Source organism: Oncorhynchus mykiss, chromosome 2, assembly GCF_013265735.2.
Source record: "Oncorhynchus mykiss isolate Arlee chromosome 2, USDA_OmykA_1.1, whole genome shotgun sequence".
Taxonomy (NCBI): Eukaryota; Metazoa; Chordata; class Actinopteri; order Salmoniformes; family Salmonidae; genus Oncorhynchus; species Oncorhynchus mykiss.
This window is the reverse complement of record NC_048566.1, coordinates 33,208,072-33,229,263: the sequence shown is the minus strand read 5'-3', so window position 1 is coordinate 33,229,263 and position 21,192 is coordinate 33,208,072. Positions and strand designations below refer to the sequence as shown.

Here is a 21,192-nt window from a genome sequence, read left to right as displayed (position 1 = left end):
ACTTAATTATAATATATTATTTTAGAACTATTAACTCCTTATCTATATAACTATAACAAACTTGATAATATGTCATAGCTTCTTATTGTACAGGAAGTTAGTGAGAGTGTTTGTTAAAAATGTAAAAAGGTAATTAATGTAGGAATAAATTAAATAGGAAACTGAAAACCATAAGGTGGTACTGAATTGAAATAAGCAGTGAATGCTGTAAAACAAACACAGTCATTTATCCAAGTGTCAAAGTTGAACTGATAACAAAAATACACATTTTAGGGAGTGTCTTACTGGTTTTATAAAGGTCATGAGACTAAGCAGGGACTTCATTCATGTCATAACATATCTTGCTCAGCAAAATGGCAACAACTTCATAACCACTGCAACAAAAAAAAAGTATGAGAAATGAGCTTGGGATGGACAAACGGGGAAAATGGAGTGGGGAAATGAGTGACCCCTTCCAACATATAAACAAATAACTAAATAAATCCTAAGGACACTGGGGTGAGGGAAGCAACCCCTAAGGGGTCAGCGCAGGAACAAATAAATCTCCCTTAAAGACGCCATGCTTCTCCATGGTTAACCTCTTAATCAACCCCAATCGGGCTAAGGAAACAGCAAGGCCTAAAAACTGTCGGCTCAGACCACTATAAAAAGTAAACATGCTCACACATTCTCTTTGACACACACACAAACAAACACACATTTCCTTGGATTTTCATTGATGTCTGTCTCTGTGCTAGCCTAGTTCTTCTTAAAGAAAAACGAACAGGTCTGTGAGAGCCGGAATTCTTACTGGTTGGTAGGTGATCAAATACTAATTAAATGCTAATTAATTACTTAAAAATCATATAATGTGATTTTCTGGATTTGTTTTAGATTCAGTCTCTCACACTTGAAGTGTACCTATGATTAAAAAAATACAGACCTCTACATGCTTTGTAAGTAGGAAAATCTGCAAAATCGGCAGTGTACCAAATACTTGTTCTCCACACAGTACATAGAGAGTCCAAACACCACTTCCTGTCTCTCTAAGGGCCTTAGTGTGGCCCTGTCCAACAGGTCATTCAGGTCCCACTTCTATTTTCGCCCCACACTCAGCTCACATACCTGATCAGTTTATGGACACCTTTCTGAAATGGGTCATATTTAGCATAGCCAGAAGAAGCATTGCACTGTGGGCCTCTGGCGTTGTCAGAGCCTTCATAAATTACCCAGTAAACCTGTTGCCTTTGCATTTGCTAGGCAATCCTATGCGGTCCTGTTTACCCCCCCCCCCCCCCCCCCCCCCAAAACCTGACCGCCAGTTGTTGTGGTAGTCTATCACTTAAAGCTGTAATATCAATTTCAATCATCAAGTTACAGCTAAATAACAACAAATATAACCCTAATTTATGTTTAGAAATACAATCCAAAATGTTATTGTCATCTTAATAAGTCATTATCAAGGTCCATAAAATCAGGTCTCTTTACCTGCATCTTTACCTGCATTGACCCTTTTTGCAATGACTCTCTTGAACTGGCTATGCACACCCACTTGACTCTACCCACACACTCACACATACTTACGCTGACACACCAACACACACACACACATGCACACTACATACACCCACACACACAGCCTATACACTTTCACACTCACTACTTAAGCTGATGCTACTGTCTATTATATATATCCTGTTGCCTAGTCACTTTATCCCTACCTATATGTCCATAGTTACCTCAATTACCTCGTACCACTACACATCAACTCGTTACTGGTACTCATTGTATATAGCCATGTCATTTTTACTCATTGGTATTCGTTATTTACTGTGTAATTTTTTCCTCCTGTCAGTATTTCTATGTTTTCTTTGATATCTTTATCTTTAACTCTGCATTTATAGAAATTGACTCACAAGTAAGCATTTCACTGTTACTATACAACTGTTGTATACGAACCATGTGACAAATAAATACAATTAGAATTTCATGGATCGTTTTTATGCCTTCTAATTAATCTGCCATGGAAACTGATCCAATTTCACTAGTTCCAAATGTCAACAGTTCACTTAGGTCAATGAAAACATAATTTACAACTAGTAATGGTCCATCTACTTATGTTGAAGAATATAATATGCATTATTTTTTTAAATAACAATTTTGGTTGAACATCATTAAATGTTGCTTTGCTCAATTACATTTACTTGATAACTCCTCCAGCCTTCCTCATAAGCCTTCAATGTATAGAATTACACCCTAATTATTAGGCCCCCAAACCAAAAATTGCCCTTGGTCACTGGCCTATAGCCAGTGGAATGCTCTAATAGCGAGTCAAGGGGCTAATTGGAAGACAGGTAAGGTTACATGTGACAACAATTATGCCGAGCGCGAGGCCAACTTTTTCGCCCGGGGCACTTGAAGCACTGCACTCAACCTGGCTAAAAGCTAAGTGGGGTCCCGTCCTCTTTGCGCTTTTTTTCCTTTGGGGAAATCACTTCAACGTTAATAAAGTTTTTCCGTTCTCACAGCTTATTTCTCTGAATGTGAATAACCCAGTCTGTATTCCGTTTATACTTTAGGCCTACTGAATATTTAGTTTTACGCATGGTTTTCAAACCAACCTGCACCGGCAATAGGTTGGCTAATGACATTGTAATTAAGATATTTTAAAGATGAGTTATCCTCATTATTGAAAAAGTAAAAATCATAAAAGCAAAATGTGTGGAGCGTTGCATTTCTGAAAGCGCCAAGCCTTCACGACACACGCTGTTCGGTCTGTTCTGGTACAACTCTTCAAACAGTATGAACGCCAAATAGAATATGCTTTCTAAATGGCACAGGCTAAATGAGTTCACGTCAGAATAGATATAGCGGGTTAATGGCATTTCCATTTGCCACAATTTATTGACCTTATGAAAGTTAACTTTTGGCGCACACCGGTTGGGGACATGTAGGGGAGTCTTTCCCTCTGCATGCTTTGACACGTCTGGGGAAAAAAAATCTACTCACAGATCTCTTGCGATAAAACATACATTGTTGATGTTGTCAAAGGTGTTAGGCTTAAATGCTGTTATCAACTTCTGACATTTCAGACCTTAGTTAGAAAATATCAATTTGTATTTGAGTTAGGCATATAGCTTACCTTCGATATTGACTATGTTCAAGTCACTAACAAATGGCTGTTACATATACTACTATTAATATCCCGAGGCCCAGGCCTAGGTTATCAAATTCCGCAGAGTGAAGGGTTGAAAACATGTACTATTTTGGTTGAGTTTACTTTTAGTCTTCACATGGGATTCTGCTGCTGTCATCTACAATGGTCTTATTACTATGACAGATCAGGACCTGTCTGGAAAGATAATTAGGTCCCTACTGTTTTCAACTTGAAAACCCCATTAGAGAAAAACACTGTAGCCATCGTTCATTACTGCTATGGCCTTTTGTGCATTGATATCCAGATGGCAAGTTTGACTGCACAACAAACTGACAAAATTAACACTCCATATGTGTCTCTTGGTGAGAAGTTTGTCACCTTGGTTTGGCACAATCGATAATCTTACTGTGAAAACTGTATTGCATTCAGAACGTTGGCGTAACATTAAACATTCAGAAAGAGTGCATTGCGGTATCAGTAGGATATAAAAGTCATTAAAACATTTTTAGAAAAGTAAATTAAGGTGGGGATGATTGAGTTCAATATACATCAAATAAACTATGAAAATAAAAGCTAAAGTAGAGTGGAAAAGTTTATAAAGACTGATGTTTGGGGATGTATTTGACATAAGCCTATTACTTTGATAAAGACATTTTTCCCTTTGAGTGAGGCCTAACAGTTTTGTGTTATTATATATATAAAAAGATCTATGTCTACATTGATTTGTGTATACAGCTACACTCTGCTATACAGGAATAACACAGCCACTCTCTCAACCAGAACATACTGTATAGCTAATCCGCGGCTGCCCAATTGGAGAGTGCCTTACTTCTTTACTCTCCTCTTGCCAATTGAATCTGCCCGTTCATGCGTAAAACCGTTCTCAACGAGAGGAGGGGTCATGCCTTATATGGTAGTTTTGGCCTTATATGGTGGGTTAGGGGGGGGGGGGGGGGGGGGGGGGGCTACAAGCACGTCTGTTTAGTGTCACTTTCACCAAATTCTAACTATGATTCTCAGAGATGGGACAGGCTGCCGACGGGTGAAGTACATGATTGGCAAAGATATCTGCTTGTAAATATACTGCATCTACCACAGAGCACTCCATCCATGGTTAATCGTCATTTCTATTCAGTCCTCATCGTGGCGCACAACATTAGAGGAACGAAAGCAACTTTTATTTTGGTATTGCACGTCCGTATGAGTTCACAAGACAACTTCGATCACATAATTGCGTAGAACTATGGTCAGTATTGTTCTTTTGTGATTGAGAGAAGATGTTGATTTAGTTCAGTTCGATTATTAAGCAGAATAAGATTCGAAGCAGTCAATATTCATGAACATGACACTTTAACGACCACTTCTCCATTCTGTACATGCTGTTGGTCGACTTTTCAAAAACACGAAGTTTTTGAGAGAGCGTGTTTATGGATTTCTCCCGAGAGGAGAACACTGGCAGTAGGCTCCATTCTTACGAAATAGTCATGTTGATACCGTGCTGTCTTCGTAAACTTTGATAGAAGTTTACAGACGATACGTTTACGACAGGGACATTTGATTAACGAATTAAGAACATCTATTTGAGAATATATTAAATACTTTTTGGAGGAAGTGGGAAGCGCCTTTTCGCTCTGCCTTGTTTTCCCAAGACGTCAGAACGGATTCTTATCTCCTCCCCGCGCTACGGAGTTGGACTTGTATCTGTTGTTTAACCAACGTGTTTTAGGATAGCATGGCAATGGTAGTAAACCAGTGGCAAGAGAACATTTCGGCGGATCCCGGGTCCCAGCTCCAGATTTGCAGTCAGGAGCCTGGCGGGACACCGGGAACCCCCTCTGGTTCCACCCCGGGGAACGATGCACTTTCCGGGGACAAGATCCCCAACGTGGACTGCATGGTGTGCGGGGATAAGTCCAGTGGCAAGCATTACGGCCAATTCACCTGCGAGGGCTGTAAAAGCTTCTTCAAACGTTCGGTGCGACGGAACCTCAGTTACACATGTCGGGGGAACCGGGACTGTCCCATCGACCAACATCATCGAAACCAGTGCCAGTACTGCCGACTGAAGAAGTGCCTCAAAGTCGGTATGAGAAGAGAAGGTAAGACAGGGTTTTAGATTCGTTGAAGACTGTATCCTTTATGTAAATGTAATGTAAACTAATACAATTTTCAAATTGGTTTTGGCGAACGTTTGGTGTCACGAATATCGGTGCGTAAAGTTGAAACCATATAACGTTAGCGCTTTAAAGATAGATATCCGTGTCTTATATATTTCCTGCTTCTATCAGTCATAGTTCTCCTAAAAGGCATTTGTAGTCTGCTGTAACGCAATGCTTGTTGTTTCAGATCGTCTACTCTTGTATGTCCTATTCAATCCATGGTATGCAATTATTTTTCTCCCCTCGGAAAAGGGCTCCCTTTGTCTCCCCATTAATTCTGGTGTTTGCTCCCCGACACCCTATTCGTTTACAAGAGGGCCCGCTACATGTATTGTATTGTGCATGTTTAAGAACTTGTCAATTAGTGCGAAAGATGAACAGTGGCAACGTGTTCGGAAAGCACTGCGTTTTACTTTTAATCAGTCAGCTAGGACCTTGCTGCGTCATGTTCAATCAGACGAGCTGTGTAAATTATAACAGGCGAACCAGACACTCGAAATCCTCACAAAAGCTTTGCACATGCATGTCTCCATGCTGGACGTCGTTGTACTCTGTGTTTTATGCGTTATCCACCAACAATACATTTATATAAACATAAATACATGCATCGCTGTGCAGTGTAGCCTACTATGGAGTCAACCTTGTTAGCTTATTGGAATAGATTTTATCGCAAATTATATACTGTAATTGTTGATAAACCTGGCCACGCAAGCTGTTGTGGATACTCCAAAAGGTTCCTATGATATGACCATAAACAGTGCAAATAGTGACACAAACTGTAGTCAACAGAAGACGCGCGCTCTGTGCATGAAGCACGCTGTACGCTGTGTTTAACTTCCAGTGTTTGAGTGTATCTAGCAGGCAGGCCTATTACAAACGAGGTCTTGAATACAGTAGCCTCTGTCATAATGAACTATACAATGCATTTTAGGTGGAAATACCCGTTCTATCGCCTAAAATTATCCTCCAATGGATCTCGTTAGTGTGCTAGTGTGTACGCTGTACATAGTTCATGTAAAGCACTGCAGGGTACATTTTGTCGGCCATGGCCCTTTCTGATTGAATGAACCCGAGGAAGTATCCTGACGCACCGCAGTCTGTTGACCTTTCATCTACATAAACACACTCAATATGTTATCAGACCATTATTTGGCTACATTATATATTAACTACTGTTTTGCTATGTTACTATTATATGGCCTAGATTATTATTCAGCATAAACACGATTTAAAAAAATCTAAATTCTTTCAAGTGTTGATTAAATTGGTACAAGTCAATCACACGCAAAACAGACTCATCCTCATCGTGGATTATAGGCCTAGAGACGTGTCTTCGTAAGTGTCAGTGCATTTGAGGACAATTTTTAAATATTGCACGTCTTTAAAATATTAAAAGTGTTGATTTTAAATTGAAGATGACGACGTGGTTAATGCAGGCCTTCTCTAATTGACATTCAATCAATCATTATAATTGAAATGTTATGCATACTTGTGTTGTACTACAACCAAGTGTTAACAATGCTTTTAAACGGCAACCTGTGTCAGGTAGTAAATACAACATATTTAATTGTTTTCTTTAGGCCTACCAATAATTTTCAAACACCAAAAGAAAAACAAATTAACTTTTTAGTCAGATTATAATAACCAAAATATTAGAGGCATTATTTGGTGTGAAATAGTCTACATATCTGTTTCTAACTCGGCAATAGGGCCTAAGATAATGTCCTGTTAACCATTTGCCCTGAAATGTTCAGAGGTAGACTAATGGTGGGGAAAATTAATACTAGAAGCACCAATTGCACACATTTCAATTCAGCATTGCAATCACATAAAAAAACTTACTGGTAGCAGCGAGAAAGCAGTAAGACTACACCCCCAAAGCTTCTTTTCGTCTTCCTCAGAGGTCATACATAAGTCATGTTTCTTCTACATAATGCACCTGGGTCGGCTGATGAGAGAAGGCTATTGGGCTTTCTGAGTTATAATCCCTGTGAATTTTGGAAATAATCTCAAATTGATTGTTGAAACTATCAATAATTAACTTTGTAATAGTTATTCAAAAACGAGTGTTTGCTCTTGGGTTAAAGCAGAGGACTGTCACGTCTTTAAAAGTCATCAGAAATATCTTCTTTCATTTTCCCAAATATAAAGAAAGCACTACAAGTTATTGCCTACTTATGCAAGCCATGCACAAAATAATCATCTAAATATCACGCTATTCTCGACACATGGATTGGTAACCAGTGGGAAGCCAGACGTCCCCAAAAAATTGACCAAGAAAAAAGATATACTGAACAAAAATATAAAGTGTTGGTCCCATGTTTCATGAGCTGAAATAAAAGATTCCAGAAATTTTCCACACGTACAAAAAGCTTATTTCTCAAACAAAATGGCACAAATGTGTTTACATCCTTGTTAATGAGCAAATCCCCCTTTGCCAAGATAATCCATCCACCTGACAGGTTTGGCATATCAAGAAGCGGATTAAACAGCATGACACAGTTGCACCTTGTGCAGGGGACAATAAAAGGCCACTCTAAAATGTGCAGTTTTGTCACACAAACATTTTAGCCAGGTAGCCCAGGACAACAATACAAAAAAGCATGTACTGTATGACAGAGTGATAGACTGTTTTGTCAACTTGAAAGAGAGGAGGATGGCATTGGCCTTTCTCTACAAGTAGGCTGAATCAACATGTTTTTTTTACTTGCACACACACACACAGAATTGGAACCATGGACAGCCACATCATATTTAGCTTATGATGATTGGACTGAATTGTTTTTTGTATATTTTAGTTGTCAATGTATTAGACTAAGCATAGGTGATTAGATGATGTTGAAATGTTGAAGTTGAAATGGGGCTGGAATAGTGGAAGTAGCTCCTGTTTTCTTTGCGACTTGCGATAACTCTCCGGGGTTCTAAATCAATAGTTGTTTAGTGGTCCGAAAATGTCAGAAACATTAACTTGCTTGACCATGCTGTAGGTCATGTAACTGTTTGTTACATGCAAAATGATTGGGGACTTCACTGGACAGATTATAGGTTATAGAGCAAACAACGCAATTATCACAACACATAGGTTGTAATATGGCTTTTTTCCTGGCTTCCCCAGTGATTTTATCCACGCCCTTCTACTGTTGGTAACATTGTTAAAAGTAATGTATTGATGGAGTAGTAGGCCTCTACCAGTGGAAATAAACAAATAGAGCATAATATCTGCAACAAAGCATATAAAAACAAACCTGACAGGTTATGTTTGTGGTTACGTGGGCCTTTCTTGTTGACCAAGTCGGTGCCCCACATCTCCCCTCCCTCTCCAAAAATGCACCACTCCCTAGTGGCGAAATTCTGTTAAACATGGCAACTTTTTAGTAAGGTACAAAAAGTGAGGGAGTAATTGATCCAATCCATGCAGTAACTGGCTCCAAAATATACCACACACACATCTGCATTATTTAAGACAAGTTTCACATTCGCTGGTGTTGTACGTGGCTAATTCTGGAGCGTTATTTGGACAGTCCAGCTGATCTTTAGGGTGACCCTTAGTATGTAACTTGACTGAGAGGTCACTCTATTTCAGCCCACATACATATCTAATATCTTGTGTTAAAGGTTGATTTATACTAAATAGTCATGTAAAAGGTCATATTTACCTCTTTGCTGCTCTACCTGTTTGGCACCTCTGGCATCTCTACTCCATGTTTCTCAATGACATTCCTGCTTAGAGTAGAACACTGGTTTAAGGGATGAGGAGAGAGTGAGGAAGAAAGAGACAGTGAACCTGTGAAACTGGCTGACAGTTCCTTGGGCTAGTTGGGAGTGAAGTGCATATCATGTTCTGCTGTCTGAATGTTCCATATGTGCTTCTTTGACCTTAGTGGGACCAAAAAAGACCAATATAGACTGTGATGTTTGTCAAATTCACACGTTTGAAGAACACACTGTATACTTGACACATAGACAATTTTACATTCACAACTAACAGCCTTCTCATGCATACAATACATTCCCTACCAGCTACCACACATAGTGAAATGGTCACAGATACGAACTCACATGGTGACATGCACCCAGATATTGGCATGGGCAGGCACACTATCCATTAGAGTACACACTCTAGAACAGAAGTCTCCAACCTTTTCTAGCACGGGAGCTACTTTTAAAAAATGAAACGTGTCGTGAGCTCACATCAAATCAGAATACTCATTTTTAAAAGTTTGGAAACTGGTATCATTAAGTTTGCTGACGACACAACAGTGGTAGGCCTGATCACAGACAATGATGAGAGGGCCTATAGGGAGGAGGTCAGAGAACTGGCAGTGTGGTGCCAGGACAACAACCTCTCCCTCAATGTGAGCAAGACAAAGTAGCTGATTGTGGACTACAGGAAAATGCCCCCATTAACTTTGACGGGCCTGTAGTGGAGTGGGTCGAGAGTTTTAAGTTCCTTGGTGTCCACATCACCAACGAACTATCATGGTCCAAACACACCAAGACAGTCGTGAAGAGGGCACAACAAAACCTTTATCCCCCTCAGGAGACTGAAAAGATTTGGCATGGGCCCCCAGATCCTCAAAAGGTTCTACAGCTGCACCATCGAGAGCATCCTGACCGGTTGCATCACCTCCTGTTATGGCAACTGCTCGGCATCTGACCGTATGGCACTACAGAGGGTAGTGCGAACAGCCCAGTACATCAGTTGGGCCAAGCTTCCTGCCATCCAGGACCTATATAATAGGCGGTGTCAGAGAAAAGCCCATAAAATTGTCAGAGACTCCAGTCACCCAAGTTATAGACTGTTTTCTCTGCTACCGCACGGCAAGCGATACCGGAGTGCCAAGTCTAGGACCAAAAGGCTCCTTAACAGCTTCTACCCCCGAGCCATTAGACTGCTGAACAAGTCATTAAAATCGCCACCGGACAATTTACATTGACATCTCCCTCACCCTTGTACACTGCTGCTACTCGCTGTTTGTCTGTTACCTATGCATAGTCACTTCTCCCCCACCTAAATTTTTCAGATTACCTCAACTAGCCTGTACCCCCGCACACTGACTCGGTACCGTTGCCCCTGTATATAGCCTCGTTATTGTTATTCTTATTGTGTTACTTTCTATTATTACTTTTTATTTTAGCCTTCTTGGTAAATATATTCTTCTTCTTGAACTGCACTGTTGGTTAAGGGCTTGTAAGTAAGCATTTCACGGTAAAGTCTACACTTGTTGTATTCTTGTGCATGTGGCAAATAATGTTTGATTTGATTTGATTGGGGGAAAGTATTTCTGTCAACCCACAAGACGGTTATCACATCAGCTGGCTACACACGGAGTGACAAACGCACGCACCACACAGACAGACAGGAGCAATATTGCTGGACATTAATTGGCAGATAGTGTTAGGTTTGGCTTTTTAAGCCAATAGTGACTAACTAGGGGTGTGATAATGTCAATAAATAGTAGCTGGGAGCTTGTGGTGTCTGATACTTCTGAGATTTGTTTATGACAGTTTGCCGTGGAACACGTGAAAATTGCATGTACTTTCAGAATTGTTTGGCGATTTACTCAAGGTGGGCTGCGAGCTACTTGTAGCTCGCCATCGACCTGCTGGAGACCCCTGCTTTAGATTGTTCATAGTAAGTACATATTTACGACTGTTCATAGACAGAACATTCAAAGACAGATTATCTCAATTGTGACTCCTATTGTGTGTCCCACAATGGTAAATAACACAGGGAAAGTCCTGTATATTGATATTCAGTTACTCATACATAGGATTGCTACAGTTGGTGAACCTTGGTTCACACCAACCAAACACAGAGACAGATATACTGTAGGTCAACGGGAACCAGAAACTAAACATTAATAATGGACATGTTCAAGGTCCAAATGTGAGGTTGACTCTATTGAGTAAGTACCACAGCTTGCTAACTGACTGCCTTTATTGACTAACCCATACACGTTGTCCAGTTTGTATGAGCAGGCAATCAAAAACCGAAACTAGTTTGCCCCCTAAACTCTGGCCTGCCAAAACATTTCCCTATTACAATACTGTCATAGTTTATTGACATGTTAGAATAGGTCTCTTTACGTAAAGCTAATAGGCTAATTCACTCTCCCCAGTCCAAGCTGTCGGTGAGGTTCCAGCACCATGGCTTCCATATTGACAGAGGCCTTGCCATTATTCACTGCCAGAAAGCAGCCTCCATTGAAGTGATAGGCCACGAAGAGACCATTGAGCTGAGGCACTCGTCGTTTCCCATTCTGATAGCCCCACGGCTAGCATTTAATATTTTAGAGGAGGGGGATGTGTGGGGAGGAATAGAGCTCACTCTGCAGAGATGGGCTTCCTTTGACACCTCAAGGTGAATAGACTCCAGTTCACAATACATTGCATGTCATATTGTCATATTTCTTTGTTGAGTCTCTAATTTTCTCTCTTGTTTGTACCATAGCCAGGTTAGCCTATTGCTACAATATGAAAGGCTAGCTTTTACATTGTCTAGCATTATCCATGTCCATTGTTACATTTTGAAGTATTGAGTCCAGGTGACTTTACACCAATTTCCTTGATAAACAGCCATTGAGTTTTAACTCAATGCAATGAAAATGATTGAGTCGCTTGTATAGCATAGCTTTTTTGTGTGATCGAATAGATAGAAAACCAGACCACTCCTTCGTGCAGGGTGCATTTCTGTTATGAATTCACATCTGCTTCATCAAAGCAGCGCCAACATGACTGGGTGGATATTAAAGGGGCTACGTTTGCAGCTAACGCGTCTGAGCGTCCTCACCGGGAGCTCTCTCCATCCCCGTCTGTCTGAATCTCTCTTTTTCCCTGTCTCTTTATCCGTTGCCTCTCCCTTTCCATACAATGTCATACTTCACTCTGTTTCCCTCCCTCTTCCTCGATCCCATTGTCTCTTTCAAGGGTTCCCAAACTTTTTTTACTATGGCCCCCCTTTCCAGCATTGAGGAATATACCGTGCCCCCCCCCCCCCCCCCCCCCCAACGCGCATACGCCACGTCTATTTCTATGGGCACAAGCACTGTTCATGACACAAACTGTTCACAGCCCTCTTGTTGGTGGAGATAATTTTGTATGTTGAAAGCTTGTTTCGGGGGCGGCAGGGTAGCCTAGTGGTTAGAGCGTTGGACTAGTGACCGGAAGTTTGCAAGTTCAAACCCCTGAGCTGACATGGTACAAATATGTCGTTCTGCCCCTGAACAGGCAGTTAACCCACTGTTCCTAGGCCGTCATTGAAAATAAGAATTTGTTCTTAACTGACTTGCCAAGTTAAATAAAGGTAAAATAAAAAATGTCCTGCAATTCTACACATTTTGTCATGTCTAATGTCTATTCATGTGATATTTATAGGTCTCTAAGGTCTGCAATGACTAACATGTCAAGAGGAACTGATGATGCACTACCCAATTTCCAAATCGCACCTTGTGCATTCGACTATTACAACTTTCAAGAGTATGTTTAAAGCCGGACTGAGTTCCTTAATTTATTTATTTTTGTGGGGGGGACCCCACGTCCTCCCTTTCCGATCCCTCGGGGGTGCGCCCCACAGTTTGGGAACCATTTCTCAATTCTCTCCTCTTACACTCACCTTCATCTTCTTTCTCAACCTCCTTTTTTCCTCTCCTTTCTTCTCACCCTTTCTTCCTCTCTTTCTCTCCACATCTTTCTCACAGCCTTGCCCCACCTTCCTCTGTGTATTTGTATTTGACTACGGGTAAATGGTTTGACGTTTTGCCCGGGGGTTGGTTCTTCACTTACCCTTGCGTGCAGAGTGAGAGCAGTGAACCCAGAGTTCAGAGTTTAACCCAAACTAAAGGAATCTGTGAGAAGCACAGGAATAACACATGAATGTCACACAGTCATCAGACACTCCTCTCTGAGCGGGCTTACACAATACAGACTGCTTTACTGTAAATCAAACAAAAAAACTATTGTTGTGTGTATCTGTGTTTTGAATGTTACAGTATGTTGTGTTTTTTGTTAGCAGACTTTTAAGGGACTACATGAAAACCATTATACCACTAATCTCAGTTGACAATGAGGCTGTGCCAAATCTGTCATGCTTCTAGTACATAGCCCCTGACTATGACCTTTTACAGTAGCAGATAGTCCTTAATTGTATTTATCTACAATAGTTTGCTCAACTGTCTTGTACTTCTAGCAGTGACTAAAGGCCAAATAAGGCCAGCCGTGGTAAGATGAGGCGTGCTTAACTCCACCGCCACACACTCTCTGTGACTCGCTGGGGTGGTGTTTTTTAAAAGTCAGAGCTGAAATCGCCCATGATACCTGTTTTGTGCCCTTTTCTCCCCTCTGCCTTATTTATGTACCATGAGGTTTGATGTATTGCCATGGTCTTTCTGTTTGGGGTTTTAGGCTCTTTCGTTGTTTGGTCCCACTGTTTGCCAGTCTTTCCAACCACACTAGAAATCGATTATGGCAGGCATTAAAATCTGTCCCTACATCTCTCTCTCTCTCTCTCTCTCTCTCTCTCTCTCTCTCTCTCTCTCTCTCTCTCTCTCTCTCTCTCTCTCTCTCTCTCTCTCTCTCTCTCTCTCTCTCTCTCTCTCTCTCTCTCTCTCTCTCTCTCTCTCTCTCTCTCTCTCTCTCTCTCTCTCTCTCTCTCTCTCTCTCTCTCTCTCTCTCTCTCTCTCTCTCTCTCTCTCTCTCTCTCTCTCTCTCTCTCTCTCATCCAGTGCCACTCACTGTCTTTCTCCCTCTCCCTTTTACCCTGTCTATGCCCTTCTCTCCCTGTCTCATTCATTTCCCTTGCTCATTCACATAGAGATGCTGTTGATGCGTCATTTCGACTCATGCATTCACACACAACCTCCTCAAAGAGGCCTTTCAGAAGACAAGTGGAAGTGGTGGATTTGGCGTCTGGTGGATTATGGCATTAATCATTATGATGTATTGATACATCTTTTTTAAATTCAGATAGTTATAACATACTAACCTCTAATGAAGGACAACAGTGCTCTAGAAAAAAGTTCAGGTTTGAGTACGACCAGGAGTTTTTTTTTTTGTGAGTGACATGGTATGGCCCATTGTTCAATGCGGTCTCTGTACGCTATGTTGTTGTTTGCCAAATGAGACAACATTCTTTCCCTGGGACAGAAGTTGCTTGAGTTCAAGGGAGACCAATATTTTTTGGTCACAAACCCAAACGTTTTTCTAATCAGTCAACAGTCTTGAAATTCTATGGACGAATCTATTGACTTACTATGTTCTTGAGTGATTTGACCTGTCCTCTTTGATACACTGTAGTGTATTCAATTTTCACAGCTATTGTGTCGAAGGACAGGTGATGCTGAGTTTCAAAGTCTTTTCCAAACCCTAGCCCTCCTCTCTCTCTCTCTCTCTCTCTCTCTCTCTCTCTCACTGTCTCTCTCTCTCTCTCTCTCTCTCTCTCTCTCTCTCTCTCTCGCCCCTCTCTCCTACACTATTTTCTCTTGTTCCTCTCTCTGTTAACCTTTTCTATCACTCATTCTGTCACTACCTCTGCCTTCCCTCATCACCTCTCTTTCCCCTTCCCTTCCCTTCCCTTTCCTTCCCTTTCCTTCCATTTCCTTCCCTTCCCTTCCCTTCCCTTCCCCTTCTCGTGCTCTCCCCTCTCTCTCCCTCGTTCTGTAACTGTAGATGGAGTTATTAGTCAGACAGCGGGGATGACTGAACAGGTGTTTTCCAAATGGGCTTTGAGCCGCCACATCATAGTTCGGCGGGGGTGGGGATGTGTGCTTAGCCTCTGCGTGCCCTCTTCCTCTTCGGCTGAGCCATTTGGCAGGGGGGGGGGGGGGGGGGGGGGGGGGAGGGGGGCAGAGGTGTGAAGAACCGTAGTGTCTTTACTGGCTGCTGGTTGCCATTACTCACTGATGCACGGCACCGGGGTCTGCCGGTCAGGAGACAGAGTGCCGACACATTTAGAGCCGCAGAAATTACCCCCCGTTTCTCCACACTTTGCGCCCCCCACCTCCAACCTCCACCCTCCTTCCTCCTCTCCCCAGGCACCCACCATGACATGTCTTTTAGCTGCTAGCCCCAGTGTGATTTGGCCCTATATATTCCCATTGAGAAAGAGCAGACTCGTTTGAGTGCCTCTAGATGGTGCTTTATGACACGGTGGTAATTGCAGCCTACTAAATCAAGCCGGTTAGTGCTGGATGCAGTAATGACGACGTGATGACAGAGAAGCTTCAGGTCCTAAATGTTAATGTAACTGTGCCAGCCTGGATTGAAATAAAATCTCATAGGGTGCAGCCACATGAATGAACGAAAGGTGCAGTAGTCTAACCAAGTTAGCTCCTACTGTACCTGCACCACGCCAAACAATTAGCTTCTAGCACTTGTGTATTCGCTTATGAAATGTCAAAAGAGGGCAAATGTATTTTGCTCATAAAATTCAAATGCCATATCTTCTTATTCTCTAAACCCTTTCTTTCTTTCTCTCTCTCCCTCAGCTGTCCAGAGAGGCCGCATGTCCAACTCCCAGTCTAGCCCGGGTCAGTACCTGACCAATGGCAGCGACCCTTACAATGGGCAGCCCTACCTATCAGGATTCATCTCTCTGCTGCTGCGCGCCGAGCCCTACCCCACATCCCGCTACGGGTCCCAGTGCATGCAGGGAAACAATTTGATGGGCATCGAGAACATCTGCGAGCTGGCCGCACGGCTGCTCTTCAGCGCTGTGGAGTGGGCCAAGAACATCCCCTTCTTCCCTGACCTTCAGCTCATGGACCAGGTGAGGAGGACCACCCTGATTCCTGACTAGAAACTATGCCTGACTAAATATTTTGTTATGCCTGACTAGAAAATAGAAATTATTTGGGTAGTCCCTTATGGATGAGCTGTAGATGCAATGTAAAGGTTCAATTGTGGGTTCAGCAGCCTTTAAGTTGGAGCATATCACTAACACTTTCCATACTCAATCATCTGCATAAGGAAGATAAACACTGTTATCCCTGTTTCCCAGAACCACCCTCTGTCTACTCTGAACTAACCAATTCTACCATCATTCCTCCCGTGCCCTAGGTGGCGCTCCTGCGCATGTCATGGAGTGAGCTGTTTGTGCTGAACGCGGCCCAGTGCTCCATGCCGCTGCACGTGGCGCCCCTGCTGGCGGCGGCTGGCCTGCACGCATCGCCCATGTCTGCGGAGCGCGTGGTGGCGTTCATGGACCACATCCGGGTGTTCCAGGAGCAGGTGGAGAAACTGAAGGTTCTGCAGGTGGACACGGCTGAGTACTCCTGCCTCAAATCCATCGTGCTCTTCACTTCCGGTGAGTGGCGTTGACTTTAGTGGTTTCTGTTTCTATATGTCTTTGTTTATGTCTATCTGTAGGATAGTTTGTGTTGTATTTTGTGCGGAACTACACATATAGCTAATAGTGGTCACTCCAGATAAGTTAGTAGACGTATAGAGTCTGCAATACAGCATGTGGTTAACAACCAAGTGGTTAACAATGCCTTTGTAAACAATGTATCAATAATGTATGGATACCATACAAATATTATCATGGATAGACTACTTATGAGATAAAGAAGCGTAGATATTGGTGAAATAGCAATATAAAAACAATAGTTTGCTTATTGCTTTGATAAACCACTTTTGCCACTGTATGAGGCACAGTAGAAAGTTATGGTTATTCTACACCACCCAGAATGCTGTCAGATCTGGGATTGAGATGTGTGGAGGACTCATTGTTTATGACCCAGGGGGTATGAGTGTGAGAGAACCCAACTCTGAGGTCTTGCTTTTTGTTTCCTGTCGATCACCCTTTTCCTTGTCTCCATCACACAGCTTGTCAGAATAACTATGCCCGCACTCTTCCATTTGGATGGCTGAAGAACCCCTTTGCTCTCCTCATTTATTTCATCACCCTCCTCTCCTTCACGCTTCCATCTATTATTGAAACCAGTCAGGCAGCCCCTCCCCTTTCCTCCTCTCCAAACCCCAGCCCTCTCACCCCTGCCCCCACCACTGTGCTTGAATTATTCATGGTGGGTTGCAGCGACAAGAGGGATTCGCCACAGCCCAGGCCCTGACCTACATAACCCCTGTAGCCCTGAGCATCCATGTGATCCGTCCCACAACTCCAGCCAACACACATGCACGTACACACAATGAGATAGACAGACCAGTCGTTGACCAGCCCCCCCCCCCCCCCCCCCCCCCCCCATTGAGACCTGCCTGCATGAGCTAACAAGGACAGACAAACTCTCAATACCCCTTCTCACCTCCGCCCACAGACATTCCACCCTATATCCCAGTTCCATCACCCCGAATCAAAGAGCGGCCATCTTACCACTGCCACCATCTTCATCCCCAGAGTGTGGCTGTGTGTGCTCAGGGAGCCAGACAAAGGGAAGTGGTGCCTGTAAAGGATGCCTGCGGAGGTGTCGGAGTTGCATGCGAGGGTTCAGTCACACAGACAGCCCTTGCTTTCTCAGCCACTGATGCCTCACACAGACCCTAAAATTGCAGATAGCTAAAAAAAAACTACACACCTGCCCTCAAAGTGGGAAATGTGTCAGATTTTGCAGTTATACTCCCCCTGGGGGGGCCCTATGTGACAAAAATATGAGGCATATTAATCTTTTGTTATGCGGAACTGATGCTCAGCAGGACCAATATTGCACAGGGGGCCGATTAAAGGGTACTGTGACAAAGGGACTAGCGTGCTGGGTGGTGGGTAAAATATCCTGTCCCAGTGCTTCTGCTGCACACTAGAGTAAAGCACTTGGGAGAAAATTACCCTCACTGTTCGATGCAGCCTTTAAACAAGGTTCATACTGGGGACAGAAACACGGGCACAGTAGTACTGAATGTGCAGTACGGTACCGTGCAGTACAGCACAGCACCGTGCAGTACACTAAATGGGACTTTTGAGTTCACCCACCTCTGACCCCATAACCACCGAGCTCGAAGGGTGTGAAAAGTATCACACACAGTCAACACACTCTCTGTGTGGTGTGAGACTCACACCAGGGACTGGTGCTAGGGGAGGTGTGAGACTCACACCAGGGACTGGTGCTAGGGGAGGTGTGAGATTCACACCAAGGACTGGTGCTAGGGGAGGTGTGAGACTCACACCAGGGACTAGTGCTAGGGAAGGTGTGAGACTCACACCAGGGATCGGTGCTAGGGGAGGTGTGAGAGCATGGACAAAACCTCGACCCACAACTGAAGGCAAATGGAATTGTATTCCACTACATTGAATGACATATTTACATAAGGATACTGACATTTCAGCTCTAATGTATGTACGTAGCTGGACACAAATTCACATTGCAATTCAGTGTTAGGTCAACTCATCAAAACCATAATGAACCAGAAACTCATCAACGCCTAATCTTCTCCTCCCCTTCTCAGATGCCATGGGCCTGTCGGATGTGGCCCACGTGGAGAGCATCCAGGAGAAGTCCCAGTGTGCCCTGGAGGAATATGTGAGGAACCAGTACCCCAGCCAGCCCAACCGCTTCGGCCGCCTGCTCCTGCGGCTGCCCTCCCTCCGCATCGTCTCCTCGCCCGTCATCGAGCAACTCTTCTTTGTGCGCCTGGTGGGCAAGACGCCCATCGAGACGCTGCTGCGCGACATGCTCCTCTCCGGCTCCAGCTACAACTGGCCCTACATGCCCGTGCAGCGCGACCGCCCCATCTCCCTCCACTACAATGAGAACGGGCCCTGAGGAAGACGAGTCGCTGCGTATTCAGCTCTTCATCCAGCCTTCATCGACCATCCCTCAATCCCTCTGTTTATCTCCTCCATCCATCCCCTGGAAGACCACCACCGTTCCAGCAAAAAGCAGACCGATCACCTGACTATCTCACCACTCCCCTCCCCCATTCACCAATCCAGCCATTCACACGCCTCTTCTCCAGGGGACCACAGCCAATAGAGAGACTTGGTGGCTGCCATGGCCCCTCCTACTTCGCCAACGCCACGTTTGTGAGGTGGCACTAGACGGGCCGGTTGGCAGAAGGGTTTTTCTCCTGCAGCTCTGTAGGACTCACGCCGTTAAAGGCAATTTTGTCAGTCTTGGACTCGAAGCGGTTGCGGCTACTGGCGACGCAGTCATTGTATTGTTGGCACTGTGCTTGCATCTAAAGGACACGTGTCCAAGAATCTCCACTGTCTGGCGATTTAGAGCAAGGCCTTTGCCGATAGAACTGCTTGACCGAGAGAGCCAGGCCAAAGGTTCTTCATCAACCAATTATTTTTTAATAAACCAGAAGCCATTAAAAAATGAATGCCAAATTTCCTTGGAATTTTCAGAAGACATTTATTGTGCGTGTGTGTGTGTATTAGCACTGTTTATAATGAGAGAAATTCATGATTGTGTCCATATGTATGTCATTGACTCATAGACATCCACGTTAAGGGGTATGTTGAGACTAGCTCAGGTTCAGGATGGGGAGACAGGACAGACAGGACAGACATGCCACTAGGAAACAGAGAATCACGCCTCACCCAGGGCAAAATACCTATCAACAGCCTGTATCAAAGTGGAACATGGATATTAATTGTCTTTGTGGTAGTGGTGACAAAAATACCTTTTGTTTTGTCTATAATTTGATGTCAGAGGGTGTGGGAAGTTGCAAATAAAAAAAATAAAAATAGGCACTTGCAATGTGAAACTATCCAGAACCCACACTCGACCTACTCCCATCATACACACAGCACTGGTAGATTCTTCCTCAGCTGCCATTTTGAGGTCAAAACTACAGGGCCACTAACTGGTAATGGTCAGTGTACTTCTGCCACTGTTTCAAAGCGGAATATCATACAAGTATCCCTTCATAACATCTACATAATGCTGTCATAGAAATGACATGACACATGCCAGTTAATGCCAGTTAGTTTCATGTCACAATCACATTTGATGTTTTTGTGGAAAATGTAAATTGTTATGGAGCCTGGATCAATACGCATTTGAAAACTCTAGTTGTACTTGCCTTAGAACAAGATTTTGTCACTGAGCATTTATTTTATGACTGTGCCATAATCTGAAGTTACCTGTTATGACAGGCAATATGTCCTCCACATGACATTGTCATGTAGGGGTAGAGACCACCTCAATTCAATTGTCATTCAAGCAGCATACTAGGACATTGTATCACTAACCTCCAAACCTCCATTAAAGTTACAATGGTCATCTACTGTGATGTAGCATAGATATTATTATGCGTTTGAGTTACCATCAATTGATGACGGGCTGTAAGGCAACACTGATTGTTGGACGACCAGTCTGTTTTTTAACGTGGCACTGTGGTATCAGCAACAATTATTGGGATTTGAAAGCCATTGGGACCTTGGAGAGCAGGACTGTCTGTTGATGAATTAGTTCACAGAATATTTCTATAAGAGTATGTTTTTTTCTCTCTATTTTTTTGTTTGGAAATTATGGATCCATTAATTGAAATAAACATATGTTGTTCACAGTTATTTCTCCGTCTTGTGTTGCTATGATCTCAACCACTTGTAAGACCTATGCGAACCAGCTAACATCCTACTCTATGAATGTATTGCCTGCCTAATGCTGTTAAAACATGACTTACAGATGTCATAACCAGTCATAACCATGACTAACATTTTAGATGTTTAAGTAGACTATCAAAAGTATATTCACTTCAAACACCATGACATATTCTGTCATTATGACTACAACATAATACAACTAAATGATCTTTTTACCAAAGAACAGGCTGAAATCAGGTGATACACAAAGTCAATATGAATTCAAGTGGCCATTTTAGACCAAGCTTATGACAGATGGCTCAAGTCATATGGGTAATTCCATGTAGTGCAGTCCATTGGCCATGAGTAGTAGTCACTCAGTGTGGACAGTGTGTTTATCTCGAGTTGTTTGGATA

At 43.1% G+C, this 21,192-nt stretch overlaps 1 protein-coding gene across 3 annotated transcripts; it reads left to right on the top strand.

The window, feature by feature from the left end:
• Nucleotides 1-4,138: 4,138 nt before the first annotated feature.
• Nucleotides 4,139-20,764, top strand: LOC110487618 (nuclear receptor subfamily 2 group F member 5). Of its 3 annotated transcripts, none has more exons than XM_036946288.1 (4): nt 4,139-4,382; nt 15,780-16,060; nt 16,351-16,597; nt 18,691-20,764. In XM_036946288.1, exons 2-4 carry the CDS (start codon nt 15,797-15,799, stop codon nt 19,005-19,007), a joined length of 828 nt encoding a protein of 275 aa, XP_036802183.1. In that variant the 5' UTR covers nt 4,139-4,382; nt 15,780-15,796; the 3' UTR covers nt 19,008-20,764. The 3 variants fall into 3 exon arrangements, with proteins under 3 accessions (XP_036802183.1, XP_036802179.1, XP_021415215.2); XM_036946284.1 differs by lacking the exon at nt 18,691-20,764 and adding an exon at nt 17,568-18,680 and having other exon boundaries at nt 4,139-5,235; XM_021559540.2 differs by having other exon boundaries at nt 4,140-5,235.
• The last annotated feature ends 428 nt before the right edge of the window (nt 20,765-21,192 follow it).

Excerpts from the sequence above, each read along its gene's own strand:
- LOC110487618 (XM_021559540.2), top strand. The coding sequence starts at position 4,869 with ATGGCAATGGTAGTAAACCAGTGGCAAGAGAACATTTCGGCGGATCCC. Across the intron at positions 16,061-16,350 it reads ACCTTCAGCTCATGGACCAG|GTGGCGCTCCTGCGCATGTC; the intron begins GTGAGGAGGACC and ends CCCGTGCCCTAG. Across the intron at positions 16,598-18,690 it reads CATCGTGCTCTTCACTTCCG|ATGCCATGGGCCTGTCGGAT; the intron begins GTGAGTGGCGTT and ends TCCCCTTCTCAG.